Below are 24,189 nucleotides of genomic sequence, written 5' to 3'. Positions count from 1 at the left end.
ACAAATTAGCATTTCATGGCCACAAATTAGTATATTGTGGCCACAACTTAGCATTTCGTGGCCACAAATTAGTATTTTGTGACCACAAATTAGTATATTTTGGCCACAAATTAGTATTTTGTGGCCACAAATTAGCATTTCAAGGCACAATTTATTTTATTTTTTCAGGATGTCATGTCTGGGGCTCCGTACTTGAGGGCTCATATATACATGTAAATGCCACTTGCTGTGCACAGCTATTAAACGGTATCAACATGTGAACTACACATTAGCTGTGATACAAAAGCAGAAAAAGGACATGCATGCAAATTGCTTATGATCCATATAATTTACAAAAAATAGCATATATATATATATAGCATATATATATATATAAAATAAATGTTTTGAACACCAAACTTACATTTAGGCCTGATGTTACATTTTCTTTTCTTTTTCTTGAATTGTCAACTGAAATTCCCATGGTGTGAATATCTAAAATTATAACCTTATTTTACTTTTTGCTCATCCTATTAACAACTTTTTGTAAGCACACGCATGACAGGTCCATCATTGCCAGCAGATGGCTCTACTTACATCTAAAAGTAGTAAAACCTTTGGTCAGTTATTTTTATTTTCTCAAGTTGTCCATGTGATTTTGTACTAAATACTGACCTAAAGCACTCTGAACTACATTGTTTATCCTTTTTATAAATTAAAATGGACATCCTAGCTGACTAAAGCTAAAATACAGAAACAAAAGTCTGTTTGTCAAAACAAATGCCACAGGACATGCACGTTTGTAACATCATGTGACAGGAAACAAATCCATAAAGTTTGATAAGGTCAATGTGAATTCATAACGTAAACCCCAAGAGGAACACCAAAGGAATGTTACATCTTAAAACATATCTTAATGTATTGAAAAAACGTCACAGCTAAAATGTCAACCGTAAAAAAAACTGTCATAAGATAGGAAAAACAAGGACAAACTGAGCCTTTTATGCACAGGGCTGCCCTTTATCTTCCAATGATGCAGGAATGTGAGGGATGCTGAGTGTCCACCTGATTCACTGCTTTGCGCCCGGGGGAGGGTCTCCAAGTCTCCACTCTGGCTGCCATAACACGGCTCAGCTCAGGCAGGCAGGTGGGCCGGCGGGGGTGAAGCGCATCCTCGGAGAGATCTGCTGGAAACATGATCATCAGGGGAACATAAACGCGTTATTCGTCTACGGTCAGATGATAAGACAACTCCATGTGTTTTGTGTTATCCTTCAAATGACATAACAAAAGAGGCAGGCGTCGGGTCCGTGCAGGAAAGACACTAGCCGACATCATCAGCCGCTGCGCCGTGTGAGGCGAGGTCATCGCAGAGTAGCCTACCACGGTAAGAGCAAAAATATCAGCCGGACTACTTTTCCATATGTGCATTTACGCAAACGCCGACTGTTTTCTTTCGGTTATGTACTCAGCCTCGTTTTTGAAGCCTCTCCCTGGTACTCAGTGTAGCTGGGATGTATTAGCCTCCATCTCTCTTATAATTAGACCACGCTGCATTTCGCTGAAAGAAGAAAATGCTTTAGCTACAACCCATCTCCAGAGAGGGGGAAACAGCATGCAGGCCACAGGGACTGGACGTATAGCCTATTCCGTTTAGGCTGCCATTCCTGAACACAGACAACATGCACTACAGAAAATATGGGTTAGTGGAGCAAATCCACGCACGCCCTGCGACCATAGGGTGCTCCATGTGATTATTTTCTCTTCTAGTAGGCCTAATAATTATTTTTACATTAGAGCCATCTGAGAAATTGTTGATTTCATATCGAAATTGCGATCAGATGTTTTTGGGAAGAGGTATGCAGCATCCTCATGGTCTAGACAGAAAACGCAAGAGGGCGATTACACGTAGTAGGCTTAACATGTAGTAGACAGGCCTGTACGTGGCATACTCAACAGTCATACTGGATGCTGTAGTTTACACAATATGGGTTGTTTTCTGGTATCACCTGAGAGAATAACTTTGTGTCAGTTAATTTTATTTTGAAGCAAGGGCATATTCAGGTCAGATGTTTGGTTTCAATTTCAAAATAAAATACACATCCCTTCTACACATTTTCATATTTGTACTATTTTCATTGTAGCACTAATGACAACGACTGACCCATTAATCTGGAACACAGAAGTAATAGACAGAAGAATTTAATTTTTATAGCTGTAATTGCTTAACACAGACTCTGATCATAGTATGGTAATTATGTGACAATGAGAATGGCATATTTGTTGCAGTGTGGGAAACTGGTGGAAATACCATGTGTTCTCACATGAATTATAAATGTCCCTCATTCACCATAACCTAATTCACAATAACTTCACCTTCTGTTCCATCTCTAATTAAATGGCCTAGTAAAAGCTAATGTTAATTTAAGAATTACCTCATATTCTTCATCTGTGGTCTAAATATTGGGCTACATCACCCACATTTTTTTCACCTTGGGAATACATGAGCTATAGTTAGACACATGCTAATTAAAGATTAATTTCTTGATGATGACTTCTCAATATCCTAAGGTGAGAATGATGCTGATGTGTTAAATACGTCCACACTGGCCTGTTTTTAACTGGTTTAGCATAGCTGTGAGTATGAATGGATGGGCAGTTTATATAGGCTACATTTTGACAATTTGATGCAGGACATTGATATGACAACAGCCTCTGTAGAAAGACATGAGTCATTGTTGAGTCAACATGATACACTTCTCTTGCTAATAAAGACATCCATCTGTCCAAGGGACAATTCAGTGGTTGCCATAGATGCTCTATCAGATGACAGTCATAAAAGCTAATTCAGTGCTTCACTGGTGTCATAAGATATGAACACCTGGGCTGAAAGAAGCATGGAAAAAGAGTAATGGGGGCAGGTGTGGAGGTTGAAGAGAACCAACAAGTAAAATCTGTGTGATTGATTTACAAATCGAGATTGAAGACTTTTATATTTAGGGCAGTGTAACTCTAATAATGCACTTTCGACTGCATCTTGATTTCAAAACAACAAACAATCACGGGAGCCACTTTTACATCATCGAGTTTTGTATTAAACATGTTTTGTGACACCTCTCCCTATTCACAATCAGTTTTGAGTGAAGTTGAAGTTTTAAAGATTTGTTTTATAGATTTTTTCACCGTTTTGGAGAGTTTATGCTTCGTGCAGACATGTATGAACCAGAGAGGATTTGTACAGCGTGGGAAAGCAAGTCTTTTATCTAAACTGATTTATATTTGATTATCTTGATTACCCTCCTTTATCATGGCCATGTGGGCTAACCAGAGATTATCTAGCCATATACATTTTCCATTAGGTGCCTGGGTAATTATGATCTGCTAATCTGAACTGTCTTTGTCTGTTGTCTGTCATTAAAATAAGAATTAAGGCCTTGCATATGGGGATTATGTTCGATTCTATGGAGTGTCTGAATGTGTGCACTGATCAGTGTGAGACGTGGAGACCTCACTTCACTAGTGTTTTACAAGGTTGAATATGTGTATGTATGCAACTGATGTAGACAAGAGAGGCTCTGCTTTGTTTTTCAGGGACTACATCCATACATTTTATTAATAATAAACATCCACTTCATCATCACAACACAATTTTAAAAGGTTTCTTGTTTGCATTTCACCTCTGACTCAAGTCTTCATCAAGTGGGAAGCAGGTGACTGTTCTTAAACACGAACAGCTGTTTCATGAAGGAGTCAGAGAATGCAGCTGCAGGGTCTGACTGAAGCCCCAAAGTAGTTTAAAATATGACACCTAACAATGTGTTTATATCATCCTATATTTAAGTACGTAATAGTAATGATTGGACTGCTGTAGCACTGTCTGCTTGTTCTTACAGTTTCAATCCACTTATTGTACTGGACTTTAGCAAAAGGAACAAACTTATTACCCTTGGTTGAGCTGCAACGAGTGGTGAAGCTGTAATTGCGATGATTATTATCTCTTGTCCCTAGCTTCACCTATACTGTGCCCCAGAAGTGTCATTTTCAGACTCCTCAACTTTGAGCCTGGAGATTACTCTACTCATCCTCTGATATGAAGGCATAAGAATAATAAGCCTCATCTATTTCCCTTGGCAATAGCCACCTATTTCTAAGCGTGGGTGTTCATGACTCAGGCAGTGACATGCTCAGTAGACCAGTCACTTAAGGTCCAGAACTCCAAGTTGCAGATCTTTACATGAACATAAGAAGAGTATCTTTTTAAGTATTTTGCAAAATACACAATTATCATTATCTCGTGCTGTAAAAAGCAGCATTTTGTCACACACAGATTCAATCATATTTACAAACAGATACAGATACTCACCACCACAATCTGTGTGAAATCAAATTTTCCAACCTGACTGACAAAATGCAGTCTCCGCCCGTTACACGTTGAGCATCATGAATAAAGGTTACTGCATGCATCTGTGCTCTCTATAGACCTACAGTAGTTTACCCCATTATATATAAAACAGTGGATTTATCGTCTCAGGAAACCACGTGTGCCTCTGGGATAGAAGCCATCAATATTGGATTTAAGTGTCAGCAAGGCAGCATGGGAATAGAATGAAAAGCTAGATTCATTGAAGTCATTGGGGTGTGTGAATAGCATCTGTCAGACTTGGGAATGGATTTCAAATATTTTGACCATGCAAATCACGATAAAAAAACAGACAACAATAGTGATATTTAATTCTTAATTATGTAATCAAGAAAAGAAACATCTTTACCTCACAGCTGGTCTTAGCTATAGTACTTGCCTGTTTTGGTATGAATTAATGATTGAACCACAGAGGGCTGGGTGATGACTGCACTCCCATAAAACTTTAATGGCCTGCATGTTTCCCCTCTTAGTCAATGGGCAGAGTGGCACAGAAAGGAAGCGCTTGTGCTTGCAGTAATCGTATGCCATGAGCATGTCTCCTTCTTCTTTGGACTGAATGTGCGGGGCTGAAAAGAGAACAATACTCTGTGTGAAAAGATGAAGATTGCTTCATAAAAGTCTCCCAAATGACTTTCACGCAAGTGAAATAACCGTATGAATAACTTAGCATATCATATACATTTTTTATACCTGTTATCATTTAGCCCAGGCTTTTTAACATGAATAATAATATACTACCATTGCAAAATGCCTAGCCTAATACTTCGAAGCGTATTATTACTTCAGTGTAGAACATTACCTATTATTAACATTGTTGTACCACTGCTTGGTAGCTAAACCTTTCTTAAACCCTTTGTATAACAACTAGCAGGGAGTTCAGCCTGGGAGCTGAAATGTGCTCAGATCCAGAGAACAGCACCATTTCTGCCTGGTTACTCTGTGATTCATTTTTGATTGACAGATTCAGTAACAAGATTTATTTTTGCAGGTCAGGTCAAAGGTCACATTAGCTGTGTTGTGACAGTTTTTCTTTAGTATATGTTTTTAGCTTAACCTTGTAGTTCCGCATATAGAATAAATGCACCGGAGAGTAACTTCTTACTTTGCTGTTTGAATCAAAGAAATTGGAGCTATGCATTACCATGTTTGAGACATGTTATCTTGAAGGAACACGTCACCAATTGCACATGTCAAATTACTAGTCACGTTGAGTGCTACACAGCCTTTAAAAACACTTGTATAATGTCTTCTGTGGTTCAGGAGGAACTTTGGCAAGTCTGGGGAAATTACTGAAATAACATCACTTGAGTAATCTTTGCTTGGGTGAAGAGTTTAAAAGATATGGGTGTTAACCAGGCAGGGACTTTCTATACAAGACACTATTAAGTTACATTATGGTGCAGGATCCAGTGTGTTTGGACTTTGTCTGCCACTCTTGGGACTAAAAGTCAGGATAACTCTGCTGCATCAGTTTGGACCTTTCTATTTTGTATACTAAATGCAATGTAGATTAATATCTATGATCTGATTGTGTTTCGTGTTGCTTATCACCACTGATTGACTGCACGATTGAACTGCCCATTTGAAGGCAAAGATAAAATAGACTTAACATTTTCTTTAAACATGTTCTTCTAATTGAAAGACCAAAACCTCCCCACACAATTGGATAGTATAAAGAAATTATACATTTCCTAGTCTAGTGATTATTCAGGGCTCTTTCACGGTGCGAAAACACCATAATTTAGAGAAGAAAATTGTAAAAATGTATGCCATTGAGACATTGAAAAGCTCAACTGTGCTCTGTTATTTGTCAGACAGACTCCCATCTGGACTTTAATAAAAGCTAAGAATGTAGCATTTCAAAATTATACCAAACATAGTTTAGGATAACATTAATAAAGGTCCATAAATCAATCCTTTAAGAGGATGGACTAGCTAAAGAAGATTTGTTGGTGGGTTAGTAAATGCATAGCTGTTTACAGCTACAGCTGTCACTCAGCACTAGTTATCATCAAAATATTACCTAGAGACAAACTTTTTAAAAAATGTTTACAAGATTTTGTCACCTTGAGTGGCCGAGAAATTGTGTCTGGCCCATGGATAATTTTGGTGTTCGTGTCACCTATTCTCACAACCTGTCTTTTGTTTCTGATAGAAAAACTGAAACCTGTTTTTTGTAAGTATGCTAGAACACATTTTAAAAGCCTTATTTATTAAAACATATTTTGACCAGGTTTACAGTTCTTGGGGTAAAGCTGGTGCTTTTAATAGCAAACATGTTCATGTTCAAATGCCAAATTACTTTGCAACATTTGGAAAAGTTGAGCACAGCTCCTACAGTACGGGGGGAAAAGAAGTGTTTTCCATACCTTGTTCATTCATTTTCCTCACCCCGGCTCAGACTGAGTGGGCCCATCCAGCTGGGTCTAGTGACTAATCCACCTCTTCTCCTTTGCTTTCTGCTCGGCTGTGTCACAGCAGCCAAGTGTTAACAATATGGCTTTGTTTCTTACACCTGTGGGCAGTGGGATAGTAGGAGTTAGGGGAAGAAGTGCATGCTTTCTTTCTCAGAGTCAAACAAGGCGATAGAATACCAGTATAGTCAAGTCTTTGTGTAAATAGTAAATAATTATTTCCAACATACTTGCAAGAAACCCATTGCATAAATGCAATGGTTTTCTTGTACAGTCACATTAACGGACAGATTTGCGGCTGTGTGTATTAGTGGTGGCTTTAATTGGGCTACATTGTTTGTGAACACTATTTTCTTGTTTACGGTTATTAGATTTAAAGGTGATTGTTACAATTATAGTGTTAGAAGCAAGTGAATTGGTGCAAACTCCTCATGTGTACCACAAACACTGTCTGGGAAGACTAATTTGTGGAGAATTAGTTTTGCATGGTTGGAGATAAATAGCTTGTTAATGTTTTTGCTTTGGAACATAGGTTTTTGCAGTGAACAGTACACAAACATTGGTCATGTACAGTACACACTGTTGTACACATCCAGACCCAGTTGATTACATGCAGTGCATAGTCATTCTCTCAGACATACTGTGCACAGATGCAAACTTCCACTTCTACTTCTCTTTTTTTTGCGTATTCATGCATTTCAATTTTTTTTTTTTTTGAGTCAACCTCAAACAGTGAGTCAGCCTCTGTTAGTGCTTAATAATATATACCAAAAAGATATAGCTAAGAGCTAACTATATCGTTTTGGTTTTGGTTGAACTTTTATACATTTGCTTACATTTCCAGGTTCCCATGGACCCCTGCGCCTTGATCCCAATCTAAAGCGCTGAAAACGACATCAGGCCCCGCCACCAACCTCAGTCATTACTTCACCCAGTACTATTATCGATATCTCAGAGAGGATGTGAGTAGGAGAATGACTGAGGCTATAAAACCTCAATAAGTCCAACCAAGAAAAGAAGTGGAATCACATGGCTGCTATGGACTGACGGGTCAACTGATACCAGATCACACTGGCTTTGCTTGGAAGTGTAAGTCTTTTATTAAGCTATCTGACCACAAACCAGGTCAATTCTGTTTCAGGGAATCAATTGAAATTGAATCTATTAAGAGGAAATAATCTAATAATCATAGTGTCTCCTTTCATGATTGATTTTTAATATGTAGTAGACAGTGATCAGAGACATATTTAGAGGATTAAGAAGATGAGACAAAGAGATAGTAACATTCCCAGTGTTAAGTAAAATGTCTTTTTGATAGGAAGTTGAAGTTTTTGTGATGTGTATTTTGAAAGGCAGCTATGTTGCAAAGCCTCCCTCATATCTAAAATACAGCAAACTGCATTTGAAGATATAGCAGCGACTTACCAGACTGTACAGCTTCATCCTATTTACTGCCTCTGTGTACTAAGGATGTCTACCATTATGGCTGTTATCTCTGAACCCAGAATCTAGACATTTATCTCCTCTAGCTCCAACTCCTCTCCCCTCTCTTCTCGTCTCATCTCATCTCCTCTTTCATCTTCCCTCTTCTCTCTGCTGCCACACTTTACTGACATGTGTTTGTGCTCTCGTCCCATCCTTTTCCTTGGCACTTGACAATGGAAGTGGTGGCTGTTTCTGGTATTCTTTTTTTTTTTGCTCTGCCTTTGTTCCTTCTCTCCATGAAAAAACAAACAAAAAACTTTTATCTTTTTGTGTACAAGACACATGCCATCTATTCTGTGCCAAGCACAAAATGTGGATCTGTCTTTGAGGCTGTATTGATTTGTGATGAAACTGAGACATGATACAACTATCTGTTTGATATTTTGTTATTGTTTGAGATATCCCTGTGAACAGAATTTGTTTACCCTTTATTATCATCTAAACTACTATCCTGCAGCACCAATTATACCCATATCTTTTAACATTGTTCTGTATATCTCACTATAAATTTGTAGTCATGCAAACCTAGCAATATTGCTCCTATTTTTCCAGATCAGAAATCATAGCCTAATAAGCATTATATCTGGCAAATATCCATGAATGTGCTCTACACAGTGTCACTGATGGAACATGTTGAATAATTTAGAAATTGCATTTTTCAAATCAATAGACATTTAAATTGTTGTAAGCTTTTAGCATGGTCAGGTCAGTGAGGTTCCTTTCTGTTTACATACCATGCATCATATCCCATTCCAATTAATCAACATGTAATGTTGGATTGTGTTATGGTGATGCAATGGCGCATCATTTGCTATCATTTGGTGTCGGCCTGTCGATCCACCACTTTTGTCCAGACTGAAATATTAAAACACATATTGAATGGATTGCGATGGAATTTGTTAGAGATATTCAAGTATCCAAGAGGATGATGACTTTTCCTCTTGCGCCACAATGAGGTTGACATTTGTGTTTTGAATGATATCTCAACAGCTATCGATTGAATTGCCATGAAATTTGGTACAGACATTTATATCCTGCTCAGGATGAATTATAATAACTTTGTTGACCCCGTGCCTTTTATCTAGCTCCATCATAAGGTTGACATTTTAATTGGTCCAGTACTTAAAAATTACTGATCAACCTATCAACCTCAGCTGTGCCTTGTGCTTAGTACTGATCAGCAAATGTTAGTGTGTTATAATGCTAAACTAATGGGGAACACAGTAAACATTATACCTGTTACGCATCAGCATGTTAGCATGTTGATGATGCAAACTATGCCTGAATGTAGCTTTAGCATGGCTGTGGTCTGTACTCCTAAATCTTATTTTATTGCACTGTGCTGAGCATCATGTTAAACTGTGTAGTAAATGGAAGTGCACAGAAGAATAATTTTACCCTGTAGAGACATAGAAATCAACTGTTGCCTTTGTTTATGGCTAGACGTGGTTTTAAATAGACCCTTCATTAACTCATTACTGTACAATATAAAACCCATTTTGATGGACTAGAGAGCTGTCAACGGTGTACCCAGCCTTCTGCCCAGTGCATGCTGGGATAGGCTACATGCATTCATAAACCTGAACAGCAGGTATAGTTAAATATCGGATAGATTGTGAATGTAAAAGCAGATATAAGCAAGTAAAGACTTAAAAAAAATGCAAAATAAAGTAAAAAAAAAAAAAAAAGCAGGTAGGGAGTTAGATTTTTAAATTAAACGGCACATCAACAGACCACATACATGTATACCGTAGCATAAAAGCAAAAGACTGATTTAGTGCTGGTGTCATTTAATAGTGTCAAGTACTAATGTAAAACATGCATGATTTACAGTGTTTTCACTTTTTCTAATTTTCAGATTTTTAGACTACCTTTAAACGTGTTGATAATAATTGCCAGCTGGTTCCCATTGGCACCTCATTGCAGCGACTCAGTAAGCGTGTCAACATTGTATTTTCCATGTTTCATCTATACTCTTTTAGGAAAAATATGCAAAAAAGGTTTGCAGAGTAATTAAGATTCCTGGCTGTGAAGCTGAAATAGTTTGCCCACAAATAAATGCCTGCAACTATTGTGCTACATCAAACAAGTGCACTATGACAGCACAGAGGAGGAAGAATGAAGATCATGAGTTGTACAATTTCAATTTCAACTAACAATTTCAATTTCAACTAGGATAGTAGATTTTAATTTCCCATTGCCTGTGAGATTTTTGCATGTGACAGTTGAGCTGTAATCTAGCTACAGTAGTGCTAGCTACAGTAGCCATAGTTGTAGATGTAGTGTCAAGGTTAAAAAAGAAAATGTCATCCCAATGATTATGAGCAGCAACCTATATCCAGAGTATTAGGCTATATTGTGGCAGGACATTAAATAGATCCGTGGAGCAGTCCAAGAACATTATGCGCTCTTATAAATGATACACAGGTCAAAAGAGATAGAATATGACACAAATCACCTTGATGTTACGGTAACTACCAGTGGTTATCAGCATCTAATACAATATTTAAGAGCTCTAAAAATGATGAACATGAATGAATATTTTTATAGTATGCATTTGAGAAATAAGAAGCTTGCACTACACTGCATTTGTCTGACACATGCACATCATGTATTGTTCTCTATGAAGTTTGCATATAACTTGTTATTATTAGTGTTTAACTAATGCCAGGAGGTTTATCATGGAGTCATATGATTATGTTATAAGTATTTAGAACTTTGCATGAATGTTCTGTTTGGTATAACCGATTTGTGAGTTGCAAATCAAAAGCTGTCTTCTGGTCACATCTGTAAGGTTAAATCTGTAAGTACAGTCATTTTTTTTAAAAAAGGGGGAAAAACTCTCATCTGGCTTAGTCATATTTTTATGTTTCTTGTTGGAAATGGATAATACATCACCTTATCCTTCACAGTCTGGTTGTAATTAATGATGAACATGACAGGCTGCTGGTCTGGCAAAAGGAAAATACACATTTCTATGGTTTGTGTTTCTATTTGTCAGTCTTGTTTTGTGGTTTTCATGTTAGAGCCAAGGTGAAGGAGACATTGAAGTCAAGCAGAACGTTTTTATTTCATGGTGTTGTGAGCCTTGGAATGTTGAAGATGAACAGTACATGTTTTTAAGTTTCTTTAGCTTTTCTTCATATTTAATGCACAGTCAAATGCTGATCATCTCAGCTCTGTTCACAAAAGCACAAATACAAAGCATATCAATGATGAATAATTCATATTCCTGCTCAAAATGTTAACACTAGCTTCAAGGTTCAACCTGCATGTGATGCATTCTGAATGTTAGCATTGCATCATGCATGGATGGGATGATTTGCTTCTGCACTCCCAACTTAAGTGATGCTATATAATTTCATGTATGCCAAGCAGGTGCAGGAGGTTGAAGTTATCACCTTGTTTTTAGTATTTCATTAAACAGACAGAAAAGCAAGTACAAGATGGCTGCGCCTGTATGCGGCATATTTTGGCTTCACTTTTATACAGTGGGAAAAAGTGAAGACACATGTTCCATCTGAAACCCATGAATAAATAGCTGGTGGGGATGGTGAGGCCAATTATACCAAAGCAACAGTTTTTCCCTGTTTAACATGGCCTCTCCAGCAAATCCCCTTTCAAATAAGGGTCAGATGATGTCATATGCTAATTATGATACATAATAGTGTATAGTAAATGGCATTAACCATAATGCATAATGTGTCATAATGAGTCATAGCAAGTTTCATTAAGATAAATGCAGATATTTCGAAAAATGAAATATATATGACCTACATTATCACAGAAATTACATTTTAATAAGAGACAACAGTTTGAGTCTTGTCAGACTTAGACTGTTGTTTGGGGTGAGGATTAGGGTTGATCCACTCATGAAGCAGCTGTTTTTTGTTAATTTCTTTTTTTTCTCTTGATGTGCACAAATAAGTGACAGGTACCATAAGATTTTCTTCTTCTTCCTGTTCCTTTTTTTTTTCATTCATGCATGTTATGAATGAATGAATGAATAAAGTAGAGTCACCATGACTTTACTGTTTTCTCACAGCAACACAAACAATTGTAGGCCCTCTGAGCGGAAGATGCCTTGAATGTAGGGTAACACTTGTTTACTGCTTTTGTCAGCAACCCAAAACTCTTGTTCCCTTTGAAAAGGAAGTAAAATGTGTAGTTTATCACTTTTGAAAAATTACATTGTACTTATTTGTCCAATTATTTTGTATAAAGTGACTTACAATAAGTGCATTCCATAAATAAACTAATAAGTGACAAACTGGTAATGGTTACAGTACAGTGACTTCTCATGCAATAAGATGTCTACTATTTCTTCCTCCGCTTAGCATGCTCTCAAGTTGTGTTCAGTTGTATCAATTCTCTCTGTTGTTCAGAGGGCCACACTGCAACACATACTGTATCATTACATAGGACTCAATTCTGTTTTAATTTTCTTTTTACAGGAAAATATTCAGTCTAGGTTTGAGTTATAATTGTTTAATTTAACTGGTCACTTAAAGTGATGTGCATTTGACATGTTTTTACAGTTCCATTCTGTTCTTTCATTTCCTGCCTATATATGTATACTGTATACTGTAGCTGCCAGGAGATGACAGATATGCAGAGACCTGTGCAGTGACCCATACGTACAGCATGCCTTGCAGCATAGAGCTGTAGGATGGGTCTGTGTGAGTGAATGTGACTTGCCCAGTGGGGTAGAGTGGGAAACAGGTGCCAACACTGTCAGCTTGTTAACACTGGGGAGAGAAGTGGCTCCTCCAACAGAATGCGGCACATATGCAACACATAGCCTTTGGCTGTGGGCATGCACATGTGATGTGAGAAAAGGCAGTGTGTGTGTGTGTGTGTGTGTGTGTGTGTGTGTGTGTGTGTGTGTGTGTGTGTGTGTGTGTGTGTGTGGCACAGAGTTATGATTCTGGTATGTTAAATGAGTGTAAGGGGAATTTCATTTGCTTGTCCAATGATTATTAACGTAAAAAATAGGCATCTGTCGGCACTGTGAACATGAAATACATTAAATAAAAGAAGTTGTGTTCAGCTGGTGCCATGCTGATTACATCCTGTGCAAATGTGCATGTGTGCATGCATGTCAGCATCCCGGGTGTGGTACTGTGTATTATTGCAGAGAGAGACCGTATAATGTGCAAAACACAGAGCCCCTAATAATACTTTATAAGTGTCAACATAAATTTTGTTTTGAGCACATTGTTAGAGCATTATTATGTGGCTTCGTTTTCTGCAAAATCTTTGGGAGATATAGTTATATGAAGCCCCCAAGGGTCATTTGCAAGACATTCTCTCAAACATCACAAATTAGGCCCCTAGATGACCCATTTCAAGAAGAACTAAATTGACACAATGAATTATTCCATCCAGTCTTGTGGCCTCTATAACGAGAAAGGGACTTGGAACAGAGAATAAATTAGGACACTCAATTCTTGCTTCTCTCATTTATTTCATCAAAGTCGTTTAGGCAGATTTGCCCCGTTAGCCCAATTTATTCTGTGATTTCTTCCCCTTCTCATTTGGAGGACAGGGTAGAAAAGAGGGAAATTGACGTAAGTTTGGAGAAATTGGCTGCTACATTTTTGGAGATAATAAGACACAAGGATAATGTGTCAGGATTGATTTAATTTTGGTGTAGTTGTGAGGAATTTGACATATTCTTTTCATTTTGGAAAGACACTTGCGGAGCTCTTCCCCAAATGAATCACTAATAGCTTCCAGCAATAAAGTAAAAGGGAGAATTGAGAGTGTGGTTTAGAATAAAATGATGGTTAACTGTAGAGCGAGGTAAATCTGTCGAAGTCAAAGAAAAAACAACACAGTGTAACCAATATGCATATGCTATTTCTTAAACTCTGTAAAGCTGTTTATTGATATCACTATTCCTCTGGGGGTGAAATCACACTTACAGTATGCCCACTGTATTTAAAAACAGCTACTACATTGAGGAACAGTGTGCATGTCTTATTGTCACTGTGCAGGATGCTTTGATAGGCTGCACAGTGCTGTACATCAAAGACAACACAGCAAAATGAGATGGCTTCTACCAAATAACTACGTTGAGCTCAACTCAAGTGTCAAATCCACAGGGTCCACAGGGGATATGGTTACTGTCACCTGAGGGTTAAAGCCTCCTCTCTGGTTTGATGTCTGAATATTAAGTTATTTGATATGCTGCTGCTCTTTCAAGTCAGCCTGGCAGGACAAGACTGCAAGCAGATTTCCCACAAGGACTTTAACTGCTCTGCAGAGAGACAGACATCACTCTCAAACCCCATCAAAGCTGAGCTCTCTTTTTTTTGCCCTTTGCTTGCTTCACAGGCTGCAGATGCATTTCATATTGATTTGGCGCCTTCTAGTGGTCTTTGTGGAGAAAAACAGGGTTTAATCTTTTTTTCTTGTTTTAATTAATTGGTGTTTTGTATTTTTCCACAGTGACAATGGTGTTGTTTTTGATTGGGATCTCTATTGCTGTGAATAATTCATCTCATGAGAACCAAACTGCAGGTAATTGTTGAAGTGACTTAAGAGCAATTAAACAACATATGGAAAGGATAAGATGTTAAAGCAAGACTATGTAACTTTTGAAAGATTAAATTATGTTTTTTTCTGCATATGTATAAGTTGAATTTATTAGCAACAAATCACACCCTTACTTACTTTGATGCACTAAGGGATTCAGCTGCTACAGCCTTGCTTGGTCTGACATATATTACTTTGCAAATGATGTTATGAAGTCAGTTCACTGACTTTGTGACTCTTCTTCTACTTGTGCTGTTACACTACATTTGACCATTTCCCATTATCCTATCATTGAGTGGTTATCACTCAGCAAAAGTTGCATGGTCTTGCTTTAAGGAAATAGTTTACATTTTGGATAATATGTATTTGCTTTCTTGCAAAGAAGAAGATGAAAAACGACAGCAGCTGTGTATTTCCCAAAACATCAAACTATTTCTTTCAATATCAATTTGTTCAATCTATTTTGGGATTAAAACTATTATGATCACGGTGTGTTCTTTCCAGAAACCCCCACCCATCAGGGTGCTCATGTGCTGCCCTCAACACTGGTCATATCCCTGCTTCTTATCATCGTTGTCCTGCTGACAATCTACTGTCTGAGGTGAATAAACCTGCACACACACATCCACAACTTACTCTATTTGTCTATGAGTGAATCTGTTCGTTCTCTTTTCTCTCTCTCTCTCTCTCTCTCTCTCTCTCTCTCTCTCTCTCTCTCTCTCTCTCTCTCTCCCTTTTAGCATGAGAGTGAGTGTGTTGGGTCAGGGCATATGGGTTGGGGGTGGTTTTGAAACAGGCGGTGAGCATTGGCTTATGGGTAAACAGCTGCATCTCAAGTAAGACAGAAAACAAAAACAGCTAGGTCGGGTCAGGTCACAGACACTCATTCACTGACCAGCCAGCTCAAATCTTCTTTTTCTGAGGACGCCATGAGGAGGAACAGCTTTGCCTCTCTTAGATGGTTGATATTGGTTTTGGTATTTGTTGTTTGCTTACCTTATGTGCTTTACAGCTCTGCCGTGGACACCAGGGTTAGCTTATTTTTGCTTTCTTAATACAGATATCTGCCCTTTATCTCCTCTGAAGTTTTTGCTTTCTCTGCCTCTCCCTTTTGTCATTACTGTAGGTTCAAAAACCACAGGAAAGCTCTTGTTACCTCGGTGGATAAAAAGATTCCGAATGGCTTCTTGGAGGAACAAGGTACCGTTGTGCTGTACTTAATATAACCACCAGTGCATGAAAATATAATACAGCCTTTTACTTTTTATTTCTTTTTTATGTCAAATGCAGGCTTACATTCTTTATAGACTAGGAAAGTTTCACGATCTAAAGTCCAAGGTAGCGGGAAAGGTTTTGGAAGGCTCTTTGCTTTCCTAGCACGTAGGGAGCCATATACATTTTCAATTCAAGTAAATCAAAGGAAAGGCCACATTCTGAGTTAAGACTGCTCCGTGCAGCAGCAACATGTTTATGACTCAAGAAATCATTTCTGTCATGTACCCACAAAAGTAGGAAATCTTAATGGCCATCAGGCTTGTTTTTGCAGGTGCTATGAGAGCTTGTAATGTTCTCTATTGGGAACCATTAGCAGTCTGACCGCCAAATATTGCTTTAAACCCAGGAGAGCAGACAGTGGTCCTCCTCCCCAGATCTCCCTCGCCATCCAAGAGATACTTCCCTATCCCTCTGGACTCGCTGGAGGAGGAGTACCGGATACGCTCTGCAGATGACGGCAAACTCTTCAGAGAGGAGTTCAACGTAAGCACGAGTTTGTGTGGTGTGGATATGCACTGCAGTTTGTAACTGACTAAGATCTTTGTCCTGAAAGCATAGAACAAGTACAGAAAATAGTAATAAAATGTTATGTTAGTAGGCTGTGTACCCGTGGCTTTATTTTTGTCTCTGGCTTTATTGGTTGTTCTTATTTTACAGTCGCTGCCTTGTTACTACCACCACGGATCCTTTGAGGAGGCAAGCAGAGAGCACAACAGAGAGAAAAACAGATACCCAAACATTTTGCCATGTGAGTGAGGATCTATTCTGCAGCTAACCATATTAATGTAACCTGTAGACTTGCAGTTTTATTGATCTCTAAACCGTGAGGAAAGGCGACGTGGGCTGAATGGAAAATAAGAACCAACTTTATTTGCAGGCTTCTTTTTTTTCTTCTCTCTTTCACAGATGATCATTCAAGAGTGTTGTTAAGTCATCTAGAGGGACATCCATGTTCCGACTACATAAATGCATCTTACATAGATGTGAGTCTTAGTTGCAATTAAGCTGTTAATTCCGATTATAGGACTCTTCACAAATTATTAATACTGTGTTTTTTCACACAGGGTTTTAAAGAGAAAAACAAATTCATTGCAGCTCAAGGTAAATGTGCATGTTAGCTTGGTTTAGTATTTTAAGTAATTTTGCTGTTGAGTGTATGACCATTCGCACTGTATCTTTTATACTTTTCTTGATTCTGCTTTAGGCCCGAAGCTTGAGACAGTGGCCGACTTCTGGCGGATGGTTTGGGAACAGAAAACAGCAATTATAGTAATGCTGACAAATCTCAAAGAAAGGAAAGAGGTTTGTTAGAGTATTTGTCTATGTTATAGAATGAACCTATACACTCTATATGCCTCCAATGCACCATTATCAAAACCCATTTGTATTCTCATGACCCAAAGTCATGGGCATAATTTCTTTGACCCCTTTCCCAACTGAGAATCTATACCAAGTGTCACAAAGCAGATTACTTAGCATCGCATTAAATTTAGCCTCAAAGGGATGATCAATTGAGAGCTCAATTGCAGGTTTGATAGGGCAGGATAGAGGCGATGGGGATCAATGACGGAATAATTGTTGATAAGATCCTAAGAGGCTTCATGATAATTAGTCTAAGAATCTAGTTAATGAGTTGAAACGTCACTGTGAAGATCTTATTGACTGACAGAGTCGCACAAAGTCCCAGTGATTGCCTTTGGATTGGATTGTGAAATACATGCGTCAAATACACGTTTCCCATACGTGCACATACGAAATACACAACAGATGCTGCTCTATGAGCATTTGAGATGTAAGTTGCAAAGATAATACTGTTGTGTGTTCTTTATAGATGTAAATTTGTCTTCTAGTTCAAGAAGAATAACCTCTTTATTGTCTCTGAGCAGGATAAATGTTATCAGTATTGGCCAGAAAAAGGCTGCTGGATGTACGGGAACATCAGGGTGGCGATGGAGGACTTCACTGTACTGGTGGACTACACCATAAGAAAGTTTTGCGTTCAATATGTAAGTAAAATATCTGGATCTACATATCAGAATGTTAATGATATTAATAATGGATGTATTTTTAATGCACACACAACTGACTTGACCTCACAACAACTATGTAATTATACTGTACAGCAGGAAAAAGGAAACAATTTAAGATTAAGATAAATTATGCTTTTATTTAGATATACACATGCTCTAAAAAAACAAGTGTGTGCTTTTTCAATATTTTTCTTAATATACTGTACTTCTTAATTGCTATAAAAATCTATAACCATAATAGCTAGATTGCTATTAAAAATTAAACATGAAACAAAGCTTCATTTAGATGGTGTAAAAAAATGAATGTTCCCCATGGAGACATTTCAGTAAACTATAATAAGATGCTAAATTGAATAAATAAATGAAAACAAGTATGGAAACATATTAAGGAATATTAAAGGATATACATAATAGACACAGCATGAAATTATCAATATGTAGGTGTGTTTAACATACAGTAAACTGTTCAAATGTCTCATATTTACAGCTTCATACACATACAGTATCTGTATTTCTCTTCCTGCTTTTGACTGCCGAGTAGAGTGCCATCTTAGTGTACCGCAAAGCCTTCAGATTGCAAAATTCACTTTGTTCCCTTTCCATTTGAAGCCAGAGAAGTGCAGATATCCTCTCTGACTCTGTGAAAACTGTGACTGTGCTGCAGTACAAGCTGGCAGTGCTTTTACACTTAACTCTCTGAACACAGAGCAACCAAGTGTTCAAGAGAATGAAATTACGTTCTCATGAGACATGTGAGCAAGGCAGAGGCAAACCAGTACACATTTCATAATTATATTCTGTCACAAGTAGCAAAATGATAATTCTTTTTGCAAATATTACAGTTAATTTGAGGTGTGTGTGTGTGTGTGTGTGTGTGTGTGTGTCCTTCACAGCAGGGCAGTGATGGTCCCCGAGCTCCACGGCTGGTCACCCAGCTCCACTTTACCAGCTGGCCAGACTTCGGGGTGCCATTCTCACCCATCGGCATGCTGAAATTCCTCAAGAAGGTCAAGGCTATCAATCCATCGTATGCTGGACCCATTGTTGTGCACTGCAGGTAAAATGTGTAGTATAACGGAAGCCAGAAGACAAGATATAATAAATAGAGTCATAGAGTTTATTCACTTCACAACACTTTTTGAATGATTCATTTCCTGTTTTGCAATAAATCTACAAGAAAAACTAAAATGTGGTATCTGAAACTCTGAACTCTGTTGTAGGTAAAATGTATAAAAACTGAAGTGAAGCATCAATAAATATTGTATGTGCATATGTTTGTCCAACAGTCAGGCCAGTCAGTGGAAAGCCTCACCAAAGAAATCAGCAGCCGATTGTAGCAACTGCTGCAACAGGTGCTCAGGGAGAGGGACTGTTGTTCTTGAATGGGGCCCATTGAGGAGGCTTCAACACCACGTTGTGGAATCGCAGCTCTGTGCTCCCAGTGGTTCTGTCTGCTAAAATGACCCTTGTAAATCTATTAGGAGTGTCTTTGGGCTTCAGAGGTGAAGCACTTTTACACATGCTTGAGGCTGTCCACAATTGACGTCTTATTTAAGAGGACAGGGATAGCATGGCAATATATAACGAGAATGCAAAATTCTGTATTGTGTGAGAGAAAACTATATTCTTCTATTGCTGTGGTTCCATTTGTACTGTATTGGTCTTGCATTGCCAGACCTACCTCCACAGGGCTGCAGAGGAAGGTCTGGCTAGTCCAATAAAGGTGCCTCTGCAAAATTAGCCTCGGGAAGGAACATGTTTTGGTGAAACGTGCTTGTTCAAAAGTTGTTATAGTCGTGCAAAAGTAAACTCAGGTTCGACAGATCTAGCTAGCTGTCTGAATTTACCCTGCAGAGATCTGAGGAGCAGTTAATCATAGTCCTCATACATCGACCAGAGTTTAGAATGTCAACACAAGAAAGCGTAAGGTAAGGGACATCTGATCGAAAATGATCACATCTTCCAGCGGCACCGGAGCAATCACCTAATTGAATCGTCGTCAATATAGACCAGTACTGTATAGATACAATGTGGTGTAGAGTTCTTATCTGACACATTTTCTTTAATAGCTACACTTTGTTACAGAGAAGACCTTGTGCCTTCTTTTTGTTTTGTGTTTCGACAGTGCCGGGGTGGGAAGGACTGGGACGTTCATTGTCATTGACAGCATGATCGACATGATGCACATGGAACAGAGGGTGGATGTCTTCGGCTCTGTGAGCAGAATACGAGAACAGCGCTGTCAGCTCATCCAGACAGATGTAAGTGTTGACCCTCTCCGACCTGTTGTACCTTGGACTGACAGCTCAACTCGCTGCTCCAATTGTGGCATAAACAAGCAAGGACGTGGAAAACAACCACGTCTGTGATATACAAAAATAGTAGGAAATACTTTGGCAAACTAAAGCTACTACTTCTACCTCTTTGTCTCCTTCACTTACTCTGTCTTCCTCCTCAGATGCAATACTCCTTCATCTACCAGGCTCTGTTAGAGTACTATTTGTATGGAGACACAGAGCTGGATGTGTGCTCTCTGGAGGGCCATCTGCAGAGGCTTCACAACACCAGGGCTCCCCACGACAGGCTGGGCCTGGAGGAGGAGTTCAGGGTAGGAACAAAGAAGCTCACTCTTAAACATTTTAGTCAGTAATGAATCGCCCCCTTATGACCCTGCGTCCTGTATGGGAGTATAATCATGGAAAACTTGCCCAGGGTGCCACTTTTGGCAGTAGTAACGTAAATAGCAATGCTTTGAATCAACTACAACTTCATAAGACACCACCATCTGCCACACAGGATTTACTATAGCTTGCTGAAAAATTCTCATTTTTGTTGCAAAGAGTCCTTCACAGCTCCATACACACTCAATGGAATTTTCCATCCATTTCTTCTTCTTCTTCTTCTTCTTCTTCCCAATTTTGTCCTACAAATGAAGGAAACATTTTTGAACAGGGAACCTTTTTTTTTTCAACATGAAAATAGAACCTGTCTCACCATGTTTCCGTGTAAACGAATACTCCGACTAATGAAAACAAAGTTTCATAATGATGTCAATAACATCAAAGTATCACACTGCTGCTGATTTTATAGATGGCCAATATCCGGCTAATCAATGAAGGAGAACAATGGCAGAATAGGGAAAAGTTGGGAGTAGAGTTGGAACGGAAAGCCTGTGTACAACTTCTTACAGTGAAAATTGATATAGGCTCTGATACTCCCAACACTTTCATAATGCACAGCATCAAAGTTGTACTGCTGCTGATTTTATTTTATGGCATCAGCCTTTTGGCTAATCAGTTCATTTTCTTTGTGATCAATGGCATTTTCATTTTTTTTTTTTAAAGTTGGGATGATTTCAACGGAAATGTGTACAACTCACAGTGAAAATTGACATAGGTTCACCGACTACATCAATGCCTCCTTTATTGATGTAGCTGGTTTTTTTCCATCAGCCTCCTGTAACTTTTTTTTATTAGGAATCATATATAAAGTTTCATTTTTCTTTTTTTCTTTTGCAAACAATTTCAAAATAATTATGTTTTTATTGCTGTACTCTCAAGTGTTGTTTCCCATAGAAGGATTGATCTTTACCAATGCAAAATATTATGGCTACAGGCAGGGCTAAGGCACTATTTTATCGCAACCCAGGGCCCACTGTCTCACACAGTGGAGGACTTCTGGAGGATGGTGTGGGAGTGGAGGTGTCATTCAATCGTTACGCTCACCGAACTCAAAGAGAGGGAGCAGGTACAGTATGGTGCTCTTGCAAAAGTGCAGGAGCGCAAGATTTGCACATTTAAACAGTCTTTTTTATTCTCTTATTACATTTTTATAATTAACTTATTTCTTATTCCTGACAGTCTGTGTATGTATTTAATAGCTTTATATTGTTTTTGTGGTGCACACTGAAAATATAATAACACTAATAGGATATAAATCAGTCAAATGAAGCCTAATTGTATTTCCATCTGACCTTTACCAACTAGGAAAAGTGTTTCCAGTATTGGCCATCAGAGGGCAGTGTAACATTTGGAGATTATACTGTGGAGCTGACTGGAGATGCACAGTGTGAAACCTTTACTCTCAAAGACATGGTGCTCACCTACAGACCAGTGCGTAATGTTTTATTATAACATTTAAAATAGACAATTTAAATGGACATATTTTCCTGTCAATTAAAATTTAATGAAATGCTATTATATCTAACAATTTTAGGTGCACAGAAATCAAGTAATAGAATAAAATAGAGTAATCTCTCCATTGCTCCAGGAAAAGCAGTCACAACACGTCCGACACTTCCACTTCCACGGATGGCCTGAGATCGGAATACCAGCCGAGGGAAGAGGGATGATTGACATTATTGCCGCTGTGCAGCGGCAGCAGCAGCAGTCTGGAAACCGTCCCATAATTGTGCACTGCAGGTGAGGAACTTCAGTTCAACAATTCTGCAGCATAATGTGCATCTTCATATGAAATTATATACAGTATATCGTAAAATGTTTCTGTCCACTCATGCTTTTAATTCAACCCTCTTTCATTTTCACTGCACTTTTATTACCTAATCACCTGAATATCTTAGAGTGATATTGGAAGGAATTTCATTTTTCTGGATACATTTTTCTTTCCTACAAATGTCTGTTACAATAAATTCTACATTTTGCCTCAGTAGACCTGGTGTTCTATGCCTAAACCACTTATGTGATCCCTTATAAAGACTTAGCTGTGAAAGCTTTGATCAGAACCTAGCTTCAGGTGAAGTGATTCTAAAGCAGCATGCCCCTGTGGGATTGATCCAATCCACTGATTCACAGTCAATTAAAACCTCTCAAAGTGAAATCTCTTCTGACTCCCACTATGATTAATCTGATAAGATGAGCTAACGACAGGAAATGGTGTCATCACTCTCCTCTATTCCTTCATCACCACTTGTCTAAGAAGGGCTTTTTAAAGCTTTTTCTCTGCCCCTGGGAAATGGGGCTAACCCATTGCAATCCCCAATGTCTCTCTACACTTCTCTTCCGAATCGCACATCACTCTCACACTCGCTTCCTGTCTCTCTCTGTCTTTCTCTCTCCATCCCACCATCCTTGTAAACATTGACTCAGTCAAACACTGAGCTTCCAAACTGATTAGTGTTAGCATTTGGATTAGCCTCTCTTTAAGTGAGGATGATTATTAGGACTATTACACAAAAGGTCACCTTTTCCTTAGCAAACTTTTTCATTCAAATGGAAAAAGGATGTGCTGCTAAGATTACAAGAGTTGAGATTGTTGTGAAGAAACTGACAAGTAATTAGAATTTAAAATGTTCTTGTTCTACTTCTGAGCTGTATATCTAAATCGTCTGTAGTTTTTCTGAAACAAGTCTCACCATTTTCCAAGGCCGTCCAGCGTGTGTAATATGTGATGTGTTTGCTGATTGGTTTTGTCATTCATGTTTCAGCGCTGGTGCGGGTCGCACTGGTACCTTCATTGCCCTCAGTAACATTCTGGAGAGGGTGAAAGCTGAAGGCCTCCTGGACGTTTTTCAGACAGTCAAGAGTTTACGCATGCAGAGACCACACATGGTTCAGACTGTGGTAGGTGGAAAACGAGATCATATCAAACCTGCTGTGCAGAATCTGTCAGTTTTTTCACTTCTGTGTTGTTTGGAACTATTTCTGCACGTATATGCACAGTAACACCAACACCTTTCCTTCTTCCAGGAGCAATACGACTTCTGCTACCGAGTGGTTCAGGATTTTGTTGACATTTTCTCAGACTACGCCAATTTTAAATAATAATGCTGTTTCGACTTGTGCATTTTTTTTCTGAATGTTGTTTCCTACAGCAAGCTCTTTTTACATTTTGCACTTGATTACAGATCTAAAGAAATAATTGTAACATACTGTAATATAATTGAAAACATCTGTACTCCAGGAGAGTCTGTCTCTTTCAGGAATTCTTGATCTTCAAGTATCCCAATGTAAAATATAGAAATTATAGTGGTTTATTAATAGGTTGGTTGGGATCTTCAATATGTATAAGTTTTATGTTGCAGCTT

At 38.4% G+C, this 24,189-nt stretch overlaps 1 protein-coding gene across 1 annotated transcript; it reads left to right on the top strand.

Annotated features, from left to right (window-relative positions):
• Positions 1 to 977: 977 nt before the first annotated feature.
• On the top strand, positions 978 to 24,189 carry LOC114572563 (receptor-type tyrosine-protein phosphatase epsilon). Its single transcript, XM_028604240.1, has 19 exons — positions 978 to 1,366; positions 7,661 to 7,905; positions 14,755 to 14,826; positions 15,346 to 15,442; positions 15,968 to 16,041; positions 16,463 to 16,599; positions 16,774 to 16,864; positions 17,023 to 17,099; positions 17,181 to 17,217; positions 17,321 to 17,418; positions 18,003 to 18,122; positions 19,040 to 19,203; positions 20,272 to 20,407; positions 20,605 to 20,754; positions 21,762 to 21,893; positions 22,133 to 22,258; positions 22,416 to 22,567; positions 23,590 to 23,725; positions 23,852 to 24,189. Exons 3-19 carry the CDS (start codon positions 14,760 to 14,762, stop codon positions 23,924 to 23,926), a joined length of 1,869 nt encoding a protein of 622 aa, XP_028460041.1. The 5' UTR covers positions 978 to 1,366; positions 7,661 to 7,905; positions 14,755 to 14,759; the 3' UTR covers positions 23,927 to 24,189.

Source organism: Perca flavescens, chromosome 17, assembly GCF_004354835.1.
Source record: "Perca flavescens isolate YP-PL-M2 chromosome 17, PFLA_1.0, whole genome shotgun sequence".
Lineage (NCBI taxonomy): Eukaryota > Metazoa > Chordata > Actinopteri > Perciformes > Percidae > Perca > Perca flavescens.
Note: the sequence above shows the minus strand (reverse complement) of the source record. Positions and strands in the feature narration are given on the sequence as shown.